The 15,286-nt window shown below is 44.8% G+C and overlaps 1 protein-coding gene across 1 annotated transcript; it reads left to right on the top strand.

Moving 5' to 3' along the window:
• Positions 1-240: 240 nt before the first annotated feature.
• On the top strand, positions 241-7,080 carry NDUFB8 (NADH:ubiquinone oxidoreductase subunit B8). Its single transcript, XM_083148496.1, has 5 exons — positions 241-434; positions 1,611-1,737; positions 3,137-3,236; positions 4,347-4,502; positions 6,834-7,080. Exons 1-5 carry the CDS (start codon positions 317-319, stop codon positions 6,927-6,929), a joined length of 597 nt encoding a protein of 198 aa, XP_083004622.1. The 5' UTR covers positions 241-316; the 3' UTR covers positions 6,930-7,080.
• Positions 7,081-15,286: the final 8,206 nt, after the last annotated feature.

Raw genomic sequence — 15,286 nt, 5'->3', positions numbered from 1 at the left:
ATAGTTTGAGGACCCCTGCATTAGGATGCTGATCAAAGCTAATTCGTAACCTTGTGTTCCTGCACATTTCCCTTAAGCGGCGAGCAATGCTCATACAGTTACATCCTCGCTGCATTTGAACAGCTGTTGCCAGCTTTCTGTTACTATAGAAAAAAAAAACCAAGCCCTGCTCATAAGCACTAGTTAAAACGCAAAATCACAGATGATGAAGTTTTCCCTACGTGGCCACCATACTTCATGTGGGCGGCAGACCTTGCCCTCACGCAGACGTACCGAACCGAAGCGCCGACGCAGTGGGGACCTAGACCTGGCAGTCATGGCGGCGCTTAGGGCCAGCTTGCTGGCTGCATTGACCCGCAGGACTGCCCTTGCAGCGCTCGCTGGGCGCAGGGCCGGCACCGGTGGGGTGCTGCAGGGCTGCAGCGTGAGAGCAGGTGGGTGACGTGCGTTGGCAGGGAGCAGTGAAGCTGTGGAAGACATGTTGATAATGGGCTGTCCAAGTGTCACCTTCACACTGTACATGACCGTTCGCAATGGTGCAACTGTATTTACCTACATTATATTTGCAGGGTTGCAGTTAGTCATCAAGAGGTCCGGATATTTGTGCTTCTAGGACTGACTTAATTTATGTGTGTCTGTGGTTATAAGTTAAACAGGCTTACCATACTACTATGCCTTTATCAATTACACAGGTTGTGTTGCTAACATCAAGCCTGCATTTTACCAGTGTACTTCAGGTCCAGGTTTAAATAAATATTATGTTAAGCCTCATTAACTACACCACGCAAAGTAAATACACATCCTTGCTTCAGACTTGTACACTATGCAGACGAAAGTGATTGGGCACCCCATGCAAGCAAAATGCTACTACACCAGACATGTTCACGAAGGTGTATTAAAGGGGCATTGATTAGATAGTTTGCTAATGATGTGGCTTGCCAGAAGGAGCTAACAGTGGGGCAGATGTATGAAAAGCAGTGATAAGGGAGGAGAAGTGAGCCAGTGGTATGGCAACTAATCAGCTGCTCTGTATAATTTTATATTCTGAAAATTATAGATGTTATTTCAGTGCTGATTTTCATCGCTGTAAACGGCTTTTCCATAGCAGAAAAACCAGCAGATGAATGTTAGTCGCCAGCGATGATGCAGGAGTGCGCATCGGTGCTCATCGCTTGCCCATACGCACTGGGCGGCTTTCGAACTGAAAGCAGCTCAAACGGTTAAACTGAAATTCTTTCAGCTCAGTGGCCCAGTGTTTATGGGCATTTCGTCTACCAGGACCGCATTGTGAAACATGTTATCCTGAAACCAAGAGAGCAGATAAAGTGACCATCCATCCTCTAGTCGGGTAATGTTAGAAAGTTTGCATTAGCATTAACCACATTACCTAAAAGCATCTAGACACAGTGGCTATACAAAGTAGGTATATATTCTATACACATTCCTTTTTTGTACTTCTATAAAAAGGTCATTTGTATTACAGGCCCAAATATAGGTATATTATTGTATGGGTATGTAATGGATATTTATTCGTTGCACCTAAATACAAAGCAATACTAATTAGTACATTAATTGATGCATTATTTTTTCTTATTAATATTTTAATATAGCCTCTGACCTTCCGAAAGACCTTTTGCCTGGACCTTATCCCAAAACAGAGGAGGAACGAATAGCTGCAGCTAAGAAATATAATATCCTCCCAGAGGACTACAAGCCGTACCCAGATGATGGAATGGGGTAAGATTCCTTGTATGTGGACTGCTAGCCACTTGCCACAAAGGGCTTCACCATATTGCTTCATTTTTTTTTATTTTTAAATAAAGTTTAAGTTTATTTAAGAGTTTAAGCGTTGCAGCAAGGGCAGTATGACGTGCACCTTTTGTCCTGCAGTTTGCAACCCGAATTGCCATCGCTCAAAAGTACTTGCTACCCTATGGGGTAGTGAACACTTTTTACTGAGATCCTGCTGTAGTAAAATGTAGCAACTTCCACGCATATATGGCCGGTGGAATGGGTTCATCCACAATTAAATCCCCCCATAGAGTAATTATTTTATTTGCTAACTGTATCCTCAGTGTGTAGCTGTTTGCAATGTGTCTGCTGAAGTTATGTTGCAATAGAATTGCCCCCACTGAGTCTGCACTCCTAACCTTTCTTACTAAAAAAAAACAAAACTTTTTGTCTTTTTTTTCTATTTTCAGGAAAAGTAAATTGTCAGTAGTAAAGAAGACATTTTTTTTTCCCATTATACTATAATATCTGTTTAATACTGTAAAACAGGTATATTTTGATTTGCACTAAACTTATGCAAACTGATGCATATTTTACATGTAAATGAGCCATAATTCACATTTTGATGCCGCACTTGAAAGTCATAGAGTGCAAGCTTCTCTGCCTGATTGGACTGTATAGATTTTGTTGGAGACCTTAGGGTATATCCTATTATATCCAATACCGCTTCAGCAGATAAAAACAGCCGGATATCGCAATAAATGACCGATGGTCATTATCGTGGTAGCCAATAAAGGCTGTTTTTATTCACCGAAAATGAACAGGCGATTGAATGAAAACACATGTAATTGGAGATAAGTCCTTGATCCCATGTGTTATTGCAGGTCCCAGTGCTATAGGGCTAAGGCAGTGGTTCCCAACCCTGGTCCTCAAGTACCCCCAACAGTGCATGTTTTGTAGGTATCCACACAGAATCACAAGTGCTATAATTAGCTCCTCCTGTGGATCTTTCCAAACGTGCCTGAATAATGAGTGCACCTGCCGGGTGACCTGGAAAACATGCACTGTTGCGGGTACTTGAGGACCAGGGTTGGGAACCACTGGGCTGAGGGATTCTGTGCTAATTGGGTAGCCCAAGCTGGACCGTTTAGCGGCAGGCAATCGCCACCTCTAATAGGATAGTGTTTACAATTTGCTAAACTCAGTAGAAGTTATTGTCTGTTTGATGCACAATGTCTTATTTTTTATATTTTTGCATGTCCTTGATTTTATTATTGAAAATCAAAAACATGTGACTTAAGACCATGATGAAAGAAAAAATAATATATTCTTAGAAATGTGTCTTATAAAGTGCATATATCATACATGAATTACATTCTGAGCTTCCTTGGGTATTATTTCCTAGGTATGGAGATTATCCAATGCTCCCTGAAAAGTCCCAGGAAGAAAGGGACCCCTGGTACTCATGGGACTATCCTGTCCATCGGAGAAATTTTGGAGAACCGGTGAGGACTAGTAGTATTGTCCGGATTTGGGGGCGGGGGTGTGAAGGCAATATGTTTTGCTTTGGAAACATCAGTGAATTTGGTGGCTCTCCATAGCACTTCCTTTATTGGAGACCACTCAAGAGTCAGTGGGGAAAGTTTTTTACTTAATAAATAAAGGAGATAGAGACTGCTCTTAGTCATGGTTTAAACTTGATTTCCTTACTGTTCACAAACAATAGCTGTGGTAACACAAATCCATTATATCTGGCAAAGGGATCTATTAACTATTACATGTCTAGCTTATAGTGGAACTACTGTATATGTAAGTAGGAAAGCTCAGAGGCTAGATCTGTCTGACTACTACCGTACTGCAAACCTTCATTTACATCATTGACAGCATTGTGAGAGAGTAAACAATTGATATACCAAGCAATGGAAAATGTGGGGAAGTTGCCCATGACAACCATTCAGCTTTGTGGTAGCATTTATTAAGTGCATTTTATAAAATGATTGGTAGATCCTGATTGTTGGCTATGGGCAGCTTTTCCACTCGTTCATTCTTCGACTTTTTTTATTTTTTTTTACTGCTGGCTAAATCAGTCTCACAGTGTACTCGTTGTCCTCACACTGGCCCTTTTTCAGATCTGATCACAGTACAAACTTCTTCTCAAAAACCATGTGCACTGCAGGTGGGGTACTGTAGATGTAACATGTGCAGAGAGAGTTAGATTTGTGTGAGTTATTTGGTTTCTGTGTAGGGTAAATACTGGCTGCTTTATTTTTACACTGCAATTTAGATTTTAGTTTCAGCACCCCCCACCCAAATGTAACTCTCTCTGCACGTTACATCTGCCCCACCTGCAGTGCACATGGTTTTGCCCATTTTGAGAACAAATTTGTACTGCAATCAGATCTGAATAAGGGCCACTGTGTAGGAGGCAGCAGTTTTGTGGAGTAATATGTGGAGTAAAATAGATTTAGGTTCATGCTTTTGAATGTTGCTTAAACCAGTGACACTGCATGTTAGTGACAAGTATGCTTTAAAGCACCCTCTTGCTTCAGAATAATTATATTCTATTGCTCTGAAAAACTGTGCAACTTACTGTTTTTTGTCTGTTTTTATTCTAGATGCATTGGGACATTGATAAGTTTATCCGGACACGGGTTGACACATCACCGACCCCTGTGCCATTTAATACCATGTGTAAAGCAGTGGTTGGGTTCATCGCGGCAATGCTCTTCATGTTCTATATTGGAGAATTATATCCAATTTATCCGGCTATTGTATGTATTGAATCTACTTGATAGTTTGTAATGTGTGTGTGTGTGTGTGTGTGTGATTCAGTATTGTAGATGTTGTGTTCTAATATCCCAGTCTGTGATCAGTTGAATTCGCTCATATTGACTAAACCTTCAGTCATGCTTCCAAACAGTTTAATATGACTTGGCATTACCATATAATGCCACATTACTGGCACGAACATTCTACATAAAGATTTGTCCATATATTCTTGTGTTGGAGAAACTGTTGTGTTACTTGTGCTAATATGGGGTTGAAAAATTGCAGACCTAGCTATACAGCCTCCATTAACAAAGTTTCATTCTACATGTCTCATACTCTGACTTTATGGAACTCCCTTCCTCACACAGTTTGAGAGTCCCCCACTCTAGAATGCTTCAAAAACACACTCAAGACTTTCCTGTTTACACAAGCATTTCCTTCATTCCCTTAAGTATTGTTTATGAAAAGCTTTTTGTTTCTATACTGTATTTCATTTATTCTATCTGTTAAGCGCCTTGAGTCCTATTGGAGAAAGAATGCTATTGCACACTGCACCTCGGACCTACATAATTGCTGGGTTTGTGAAGTATTGACCCAGTTCAAGGTGCAGTGTGAAAGCACCAAACCGTATAATCCGGGTCGACCAACCTGGCAATTTGATGTGGATTTTAAAAAGGGATAAATGCGGGTCACCGTTTTTGTAATGGGCGACCCGGGTTTGTGAAAGTGCAGGTGTCGGGTTGGTGATCCCTGGTGCGATATGAAAGAGGGAATGTATTACCTGAAAGAATGGCTTAATTCAGCTTGGATCCACAGGATCCAGCAGTTCTTACCACTTATTGGTTGTACATTCTTCCAAACATTAGGTCACTCCTGCTAGGTTCAGTCCTTGTGTAAATGATATGGCCATCTGGGATTACCATCCAAGGGACCAGTGCTGTGTGTCTGTTTTTTTTTTTTTGTTGCTTGCCAAAGTAAGACAGCGCTATCAGTGTTATAAAAGATGTCTAATTAATATTTCCCTGTATGCCTAGTTTTAAACTAACTTCATTTAAAAATCCACTGTGACCTTTTTAGGAAGTCACATACTTGCTGTGTTCAATAAAGGATCTAGAACAACAATTATGTCCGTGAGAAATCTAAACCAATTACATCTGCTCCAGTATGTAATGACATGTATTTATAATGTAACACAGACCGCCTAAAAAAAATATATATATTTAGTAAATATAGTTTAAATAACAGTATTGCATAGAAACAGGGGCGTAACCCCTAGAAACAATGGAGACGCCTGCCTCCAGGCTCCAAGCCTTAAAGGGGCACCTGCTAGTTCACAATGGGTTCCAAGTATGGCTGCAGCTCTTCCAGTGGAAATCTACGGCGCAACCAATGCTACTGCAGAGTTAACTGGCTCTGTCACAGGAACCCTGCTAACACCTTCAGTAGGGGAAAAGGTTGGTTCTTGCTTGGTACTGCTCAGCCTGCACTGCAGCAAGCAAGAGTGTACCCCTCATTGCTGCTGGACCGGTGAATGTTGATTCATGCTGCACATGGATGAACCTTGTGAGTCTAGTGGGGCATACACACAGGGCGATTTAATCCCCATTCCTAAACGACCTGACTAGATCGCTTACAAATGAAGTGACAGATCGCACAGCGCTGGTGCAGTACTGTGTGCTGAGTAATTCAGTGTTGCTGAACTTGCGCCGTGTGTAAGGGGTATAACCCTGACCCACCAACTATTGTCACAAGGAGAGGGGGCACCAAATTTAGGCCTTTCTCCAATCCACTGGGATGAACTTGCACCTCTGCATATAAATGGTTAATTTTTTCCTTTATGGTGGCTGTCTTTTCTATGGAATACTTCTAAAATATGCTGAATATATTATGTAATAACATAATGATTCTGTTATGTAACAATATAATTCATATTCTACTATACATAAAGGACAACGGAAATTGCTACACTATTGGCCTGATTCTGGTTCACTCGCAAAAGCAATTCTCTCCCTAATGGACAAAACCATGTGCCCTGCAGGTGGGGCTGATGTAACATGTGCAGAGAATTAGGTTTGGATGTTATTTTGTTTCTGTACAGGGTAAATACTGGCTGCTTTATTTTTACACTGCAATATAGATAACCGTTTAAAGTACAAACCCCACCCAAATGTACATATGCAGTGCACATAGTTTTGTCCATTAAAGAGCGAATTAGCCTTTGCGAGTGAACAAGGATCAGGGTCATTATAAGATGCCGTTATTAATTATAATGAATATGTATTCATGTGCTGAGACCACTCTTTTTTTTTAATCCCTTTTTGTTTTGTTTACAGGCTCCCAAGCAATATCCTTACAACAACTTGTACTTGGAACGTGGTGGGGACCCTAATAAGGAACCTCCTGAAGTAAAGAATTATGTGTTAAAATAGATAAAAAATGAATGGTTGATGGAAACTCCTCTTTATAATACAATAAATTGGCAGCCTAAACAAATATTTATTAAATATGTTTGCATTTGTCTGTTTGTGGAAGGGGTGCTCGTTTTGAAATAAGGTAATAAAATACAGAACAACCAAAATACTTTTTTTGTATGTAATAGCTAATGGTAATATATTTATAACCTGTGTATGAACACTAGTGTTTGTCAGGGGTGGATTTAGAAATCAGGACACCCCTAGTTAACAGTAATACTGCCCCTTTCTGCCTTTTTTTTTTTTTAATAAGCCCTCGTAATTAAAACAAAACTATACACTATAACATTGAATTTTGTTAATTGTGTATACATAATTACTAAATAGGACCACTTACAGGGGCAGTCTGTGCATGTCCTACACCTTTACACTCCACTCAAGGCTGTATATGGTACGGTAGAGTTAAACAAGCAGCAAAGTGCTGCCCCTCCAAAAGCGTCATCCATAGGTATGTGCCTAATGGGAAGTCCACCACTGCCCACAAAACAAATCATGCGTGCCCACCAGGAAACTAACAAAACACTTTACCCAGGAAAAGAAAACCCATTTATTGCCCCCATAGGAGTCTGACCAGATATGAGGACATGAAATATGTTGCAGTAGAGCAGGGGTGGGCAACAAGCGGCCCTCCAGCTTTTAAAGAACTACACATCACAGCATGTCTTGCATAAGTTTCCGCAAATAGCAAAACTAAGGCAAGGCATGCTGGGATGTGTAGTTCATCAACACCTGGAGGACCGCTTATTGCCCACCCCTGCAGTAGAGTCTCCCTTGCCCTGATAATCCTATCCAATGATCCCAAAAAACTACCGGTACAGCAAGCATGGCCTTTATTCAGATGTGATTGGGGGATACGGTCGGCAGGGCGACAGTAATATGGTCGACAGTCAATAGGTTGACCACTATTAGTAGACAGGCCATAGGTCAACACATGGATAAGGTCGACATACCTTAGGTCAACATGGTCAAAGGTCAACACAAGCAAATTGTTGTCATTGAAAAGGTCGACCTATTGACTGTCGACCGAATTACTGTTGACCCTGTGACCAGGGCCGCCATCAGGGGTGATCTGGGGGGTACTTGACTCCCGGGCCCCCAACAAAAATGGTGCCCAAGTGCAGGGCCAACGCTAACTGCTCAACATCTGCTGCTGTGTATTGTAGTTGCAGCTTCACCTGTCACACTGTGGCAGCAGCGCCAGCAGCCGGAAGCCCCAGACCAGCAGCTGATGTCCTGTCTATCGCAGCGCTCCCTCCCTCTCAAAAGCACAGGCAGGAAGAAAGGTTTCTGCGCTGCCTCAGTCACAGCCTGAATCTCTGCACAGGCTGGATCTCCACACCCCTCCTTCTACTTTCTGTTCCTGCTCGTGCTATGAAGCAAGGAACTCTTCCCCTGCACTGTGCTAAGCCCTCCCCCCACTGCATGCTGCTGCACAAGCCTAACTATCAGAACAGATTAACCCTTTGACATTTAGTTCCTCTGCAGTAAGTTGCAAGTGTGTGCTTCCACTTTTATTTATTATTTATTTATTTACAGTTTCTTATATAGCGCAGCATATTCCGTTGCGTTTTACAATTGTAGACAGTGTTAAAACAGACTGGGTAACAACATACAGACTTGGAGGTAAGAGGGCCCTGCTGCAAGCTTACAATCTATAAGTACATAGGAGGGAAACACAAGGACAGGCACCAGTAATAGCATAGCAGTCCCACCAAGTTGCAAGTCCAGAAGGGAAGCTATATAATACATAATTGCCTCAGTGGGCTAGTGGAGAGTCTTATTATACGTGGAATGTTATTCCATAGGGTGGGAGCAGCTCGATAAAAGTCCTGGGACCTGAGAAAGTGAATGGGAGCTAGTGATCCATGCAGAAGAGAGATGCAGATCTTGTGCAGAGCGGAGTGGTCGAGATACAGTAGGAGATATTTTGTGATAAGTAAAGAGATATATGCTGGTGCAGTATGGTTAATAGCTTTATATGTAAGTTTTATATTGAATACGTAAAATACAGGCAACCAATGGAGGGACTGGCAGAGCAGATCAGCAGACCAGCTGATCAGCAGACGATGTGCGACTTGCTAGGAAAATCAGCAGCATTTAAAATATATGCAGTGGTGAGAGTCTGTTCTTGGGAAGACCAGTTAGGAGACTATTGCAATAATAAATGTGGGATATAATGAATGCATGGATAAGAGATTTAGTAGTCTTGTGTGAGATAGGGACATATTTTGGATATGTTTTTTAGATGCATGTAACATGATTTGGAGACAGATTGAATATGGGGAACAAAGGTTCAGAGTCGAGGATGACCCCTAGGCAATAAGTTTGTGGGGTAGGGTAGATTGTCGAGTTGTCAACAGTTATGGAGATATCAGGATGGTAACTGTTCTTGTCTGGTGGGAAAATAAGTAATCCCATTTTGAAAATATTGTGTTTGAGGTGGAGAGAAGACATCCAAGATGAGATGGCAGAGAGACATTCAGAGACTCGGCCCAAGACCACTGGTGACAACTCAGGGGTTGATAGATAGATTTGAGTATCGTCCGCGTACAAGTGATACTGAATCCAAAAGAGCTGATTAGTTTGTCAAGAAATGAGGTATAGATTGAGAAAAGCAGAGGACCTCAAATTGAGCCTTGCAGAACTCCAACTGACAGTAGTGAAGAGGAGGTAGAATCCGAGAAGCGAACACTGAAAGAGCGATCAGATCGCTAAGATGAGAACCAGGAAAGGGCTGTATCATTGAGACCTAGGGAGTGCAGTTTGTATGAGAAGAGTATGATCAACAGTGTCAAATGGAGCAGAAAGATTAGAAGAATAAATAGTGAGTAATGGCCTTTAGACTTAGCAGCTACCAGATCATTCACCACTTTAGTCAGTGCTGTCTGTGGAGTGCTGGGAGCGAAAGCCTGACTGAAGTGGGTCTAATAGGGGTGTGGTATGGGGCTCCGACAGGGGGTAGGCCGACGGTCAGTATCCCGACGTCGGAATCTCGGCTGCCGATGCTCCGACGGAGGGGCAAACGCAAAGAAGCCCCTTGCGGGCTCTGTGTGCTCCCCACACTGCAGGCTCGGTGGCTTGCTATGCTTGTCACAGGTTCTATTCTCCCTCTATGGGGGGTCGTGGACCCCCGCAAGGGAGAATAGCCCCTGTGAGTCGGGATCCCCCCTGTTGGAGCAGCAGCAGTCGGGATCCTGATGCTGGGATACTGACTGTCGGGATCCCCCCTGTCAGAGCGTCATCCAGCACCCGTCTAATAGGGTGTCAGCGTTAAGAAAGTGTGTGAGGCGGGAGTAGACCCTTTTAACCAGAGCTATTTATATAGTGTGTGTGTGTGTGTGTATTTCTGTGTGATGTAGTATATATTATGCATATTTTCCATGCTCATACCCAGGTTCGGTGCAATGCATCTAGGTGCCTAAGGCAGCTCTGGGGGAAGGGGGGCGGGGCTGCGGGCACCACCTGCCAATTGCCGCTGATCAGATCCACAGGGGAGATGCCGGTTGCCACTCACCAGCTCCAGGGGGGGTGCGGGCGCCATCCGCTGTCTGCCGCTAACTAGATCCACAGGCGGGGGGCACTTCCCCCGACCGATGATGCTGACCAGCTCCAGGGGAGTGCAGGCATCACCTGCCGGTTGCTGCTGGCTCCTCTTTCTTCCTGCTCCTCGGAAGGGAGCTTTTGTCCTGCTTTCCAACTTGTATCCTGTAGCTCAGTACCACCCTCCAGAGGTGCATACAGCGCAAATGCAGTTTTCTCCATGCCCCCATTTCGGGGCTGTTTTATCACTAGTGGACCCCACAATTTCTGATGGCAGCCCTGTCATTCTCTATCTCCTGTCTCCCATACCTCCCAACTGTCCTGCTTTCTGCAGGAACATCCCATTTTTTGGGGATGTTCCTGCGTCCCTCCGGGGCCAGCAGTGTCCCGTGGCGGGGGACAGTTGGAAGTCTGCGCACAGCATCTATTCCCGCAGGCAGAGGGGCAGCAGCTGCAAAATGGCCTAAATTGGTGAGGGGGTAGGGCCTTTAAATTGCACCACTTGTGCGAGGCCATGCCCCCTCACCAATTTCGAGGGCGCGTGGCTCAGCCGCACGTAAAGGTCCCGCTACGGCCGCATAGAGAGTTGGGAGGTATGGTCTCCCCTTATTCCTCCTCTCTCCTATTCACCCCCATAGAGGGGGCTTGTCATACTCCACCCAAAGGGTGTGTCTAGTTCCATATATGGAGAGATTGTTAAAAGAGATTGTGAATGTGGCACCTAGAAGCGTGGGTGTGTAATTTAAAATGACTTCTATCCAAATGTAGGTGAGCCCCAAGCAGGGGCGTAACTAACTATTTAGCGCCCCCCTCGCCGCACGTGGGGGGGCGCCCCCCCCCGCCGCACCTAACCTGCCCCCCTCTTCTTACCCGCGGTCTGCGTCTCGCCCGGTTCTCTGTCGGGACCTTCCTGACGTCACGGTCCCGGCCGGCTCCTGCTGCTACAATGAAAACGGACTCTTAGAAAATGGCTGCCCCCATACTGCAGACAGAAAACTGTCTGCAGTATGGGGGCAGCCATTTTCTAATTGTCAGTTTTCATTGCAGCAGGAGCCGGCCGGGACCGTGACGTCAGGAAGGTCCCGACAGAGAGCCGGGCGAGACGCAGACTGCGGGTAACTATAGCCCCGCAGCCCCCCCCCCCTGGCGGCGCCCCCAATTTCTCTGCGCCCCCCCGCCACCGCGGGGGCTGCGGAGCTATAGTTACGCCACTGGCCCCAAGGCAGTTAGTAAGAGATACTGTACTTGATAAACCGCTGGGAAATGGCACTGATGATTCAATGTAAATGTATTTCCTCTACCTCCCCATGGCAGCATACTTCTGGGTTTCCGCCCCCTTGGGTAGATATCTGAAAGGAACAAAAAAAGACACTGCCCCCCTATATAAGGGACCGCCCTCCTAGGCTCTGTGTCTTTTTTTCCTTTCATGGGTAGATGGATGGCTTACCCTGCGGAGATCAGGAGGGCTGGTTCCTCTGCCCAGTGCAGCTGTGAACTTAGCGTATCGTGTCTGGGACCCCCGCCATCAAGTGTGGTCTGGGACGTCCGTCTGCTGTAGCTCCCTGCCGCCCAGTGCGTCCAAGGGAGAAGGTGCCCGGCGAGGTGTGCGGCGTCTGAAGCCGCAGGCTGAAGCCGGTAAGCGCGGCGTGTACATGGGGCGCGTCATCAGACGGCGCCCGGAAGCGGAGGTGGCGTCTGACGTCACGGGGATACACGCACGCCGGGCATGGAGTTAAAACTAGTCTGCAAACAGTGGAGGTTGCTGCAGACGTGTTCTGAGACCAGCAGACGAGGTAAGGCCCTGTGGAAGCAGCAGCGCTGCTAGGGCAATGGCTGTTCTTACGGAAATGATACTAAGTGTATGAATTTTTCTATTAGAGTACAGCGTATTGTGAAAGTGTCATTATGGAAGAGGACAGGAAGCAGCCTGCGGATGCAGGGTAAGCCAGGAATTATTGGAGCATTAGTGGAACATACTTCTTGTTGTTGTTGGAGCATACAGTTAGTGACTTGGCGTTTACTTATACAGGGCAGGACCCAGTAAAGAAAAAACGGAAGGGAAAGCCAAGTATAAAAAATTGCATACAGCAAAGTGTGTATTATGCAAAAGAATTTTACCTGAGAAATGTTCAGGTTCTACATGCAACAAGTGTGAGGGGACACAACAGATGGGATTACCCCAAATGACGGAGCTGGTCTCACTGTTAAAAACAGCATTAGCTGACACGTTTATGGCAAAAAAGGAAAGTACTAAGGCTTCTACAAAAAGGAGAAGAGTAGTACTCTCTGATTCAGATGACCCAGAGGAAGGGCCTGCAGCTAGACCAGAGGAGGAAGCAGAAGAGGGGGAAGTGTTTCAAGAGAAAGAAGAAATTGACTTCAACCCAGATCTGTTAGAAAGTCTGTTGTGTCTCATTAATAAATCCCTGAATATTGAGGATACACAGGAAGAAGGAAAACTTCAAGATTTACTGTTCAAAGATAAAAAGAAAAAGGGGAAGCAGTTTCCTTTATCAATACCTCTGAAAGAGATAGTGGAGGAAGAATGGCTTCACCCCGATAAAAAAGTACCTGTACCCATAAGAGTACAAAAAATGTACCCGTTTAACCCTGAAGAGGTTAAAACATGGGAGGAGCCACCAAAGGTGGACGCAGCGATTGCTCGCATATCAAGAAAGACAACACTGCCGTTAGAGGACGCTAACGTATTTAAGGATTCGATGGAACGCAAAATAGAAATGAACCTGAGGAAGCAGCACGTGACGTCTGGTGCAGCAATCAAAGCGTCATCAGCCATGGCTATTACGTCTAGGGTCCTAAGGTCATGGGTTCAGGACCTGGAGTCGGATATGCTAGATGGAATTAAAAGGACGGAACTGATGAAAATGGTACAGAACATTCAGATGGCGGTAGAGTTCCTGTGCGATGCCTCCCTAGATGGGGTACGGCTGGCAGCAAGATCCAGTGCAAACAACATAGTGACAAGGAGAGCGCTCTGGCTGAAGCCATGGGCGGCGGATAATCAATCAAAAAATAGATTACTATCTATTCCCTTCCAGGGCAAATACCTATTCGGACAGCAACTGGACGAAATAATTACAAAAATATCGGGTGGTAAGTCCGTATGGCTACCCCAAGATAAGGCGGTAAGAAGAGGACAGTTTAACAAAAACTTCAGGTACTCTACAACAGATTATAAAGAAGCCAAAACATATAGACCAGGTCGTAGTTTCAGGAGGCCCTGGTTTGGGAATAGAAGTACTTTTCGTGGCCAAAGAGGCAGAGAAGGCCGCTTTGCCTTTCGTCAGACACAATGACGCCAGACAGAGGGTTGGCGGCAGACTGATACATTACAAACAAGTCTGGTGCCAATCAACCCAGGACAGGTGGGTATTAGAAGTCGTGTCTTCAGGCTACAAAATAGAGTTTACCAAACTGCCGGGAGACTGGCTGGAAGAGTCACCTGTCCCAAGCAACGGGGAAGAAAGATCAGCATTATTAAGCAGTCTACAGGTCATGATAGACCAAGGTGTGGTAAAAAGAGTACCAAAACATCAAGAAAACCAGGGATGGCACTCAAGGTTTTTTGTGGTGAAGAAGGCATCAGGGGGTTTCAGGACAATACTAGACCTGAGAAGGTTGAACACTTTTGTCCACACAAGAAAATTCAAAATGGAATCGATCAGAAGCATTCTTCCGGACATAGAGAAAGGAGCCTATCTAACAACGATAGACTTAAAGGATGCTTACCTGCATATTCCGATATTTTTAGGGCACCAAAAATACCTGAGATTCAGACTAAAAGGAAGAACTTATCAGTTCATGTCTCTACCATTCGGCCTATCAACATCACCAAGAACCTTCACAAAGGTATTAGTGGTGCTGGTAGCCAACTTGAGAATTCAGGGGGTGTCGATATGGCCATACCTGGACGATCTCCTTATTATGGCAAGATCAGAGGTTCTGTCAGCTCAGCACACAAAACTGGTGCTAGACTATCTAAAAAAGCACGGCTGGTTGATAAATTATCAAAAAAGCCACCTCGAACCCGCACAAAAAGTGATATACTTAGGAATGGTTTTAGATACACAATCTATGCGTGTGAAGCTGACAGAAGACAGACGTCAGAAGCTGATCAAGGAAGTAAGAAAAATGTTAAAAGAAAACATAAGTCATACAGAGGAGTGTATGCGAGTGCTAGGCCTTATGTCGTCAGCAATAGAGGCTATACCATGGGCAAGGTTCCACATGCGGGCATTACAAGGATGCTTCCTAGAACAATGGAATGGAGAAGAAAAAGACAAGAGGCAAAAAATCTTTCTATCAAAAGAGGCAAAAGCAAACCTCAGATGGTGGAACAACATGGAGAGACTAAGTCAAGGGAAGTCGTTTGCAACTCAGACACAGATTATAGTAACCACGGACGCCAGCAAGCAAGGCTGGGGGGCCGTGTGCGAACAACGGATGGCACAGGGAGAATGGAATATAGAAGCAAGCCGGAGCCATTCCAATATAAGAGAGATGATGGCTGTACTGATGGCATGCAAAAAATTTCAGAAGTTACTAATCAACAAGGAGGTTGTGATAAGATCGGACAATCAGTCTGTTGTGACATACCTGAACAAACAGGGGGGAACGAGGAGCAAAGCCCTGATGATGGAGGCAGCGAAGGTACTACAATGGGCAGAGAGTCATGTGGTAGACCTCAAGGCTGTATTCATTGCAGGGAAGGAAAATCGGCTAGCCGACACCTTAAGCAGGAGCAGGATAGCCCC

Source organism: Crinia signifera, chromosome 6, assembly GCF_055691185.1.
Source record: "Crinia signifera chromosome 6, ASM5569118v1, whole genome shotgun sequence".
In the NCBI taxonomy this organism is placed as follows: Eukaryota; Metazoa; Chordata; class Amphibia; order Anura; family Myobatrachidae; genus Crinia; species Crinia signifera.
The sequence above is the reverse complement of the archived record's forward strand: the minus strand, read 5'-3'. Positions and strand labels throughout refer to the sequence as shown.

Bases quoted from the DNA above. Each gene is read 5' to 3' on its own strand.
- NDUFB8 (XM_083148496.1), top strand. From the start codon at position 317: ATGGCGGCGCTTAGGGCCAGCTTGCTGGCTGCATTGACCCGCAGGACT. The intron at 435-1,610 runs GTGGGTGACGTG...ATTTTAATATAG, and splicing joins GGGCTGCAGCGTGAGAGCAG to CCTCTGACCTTCCGAAAGAC. The intron at 4,503-6,833 runs GTATGTATTGAA...TTTTGTTTACAG, and splicing joins ATCCAATTTATCCGGCTATT to GCTCCCAAGCAATATCCTTA.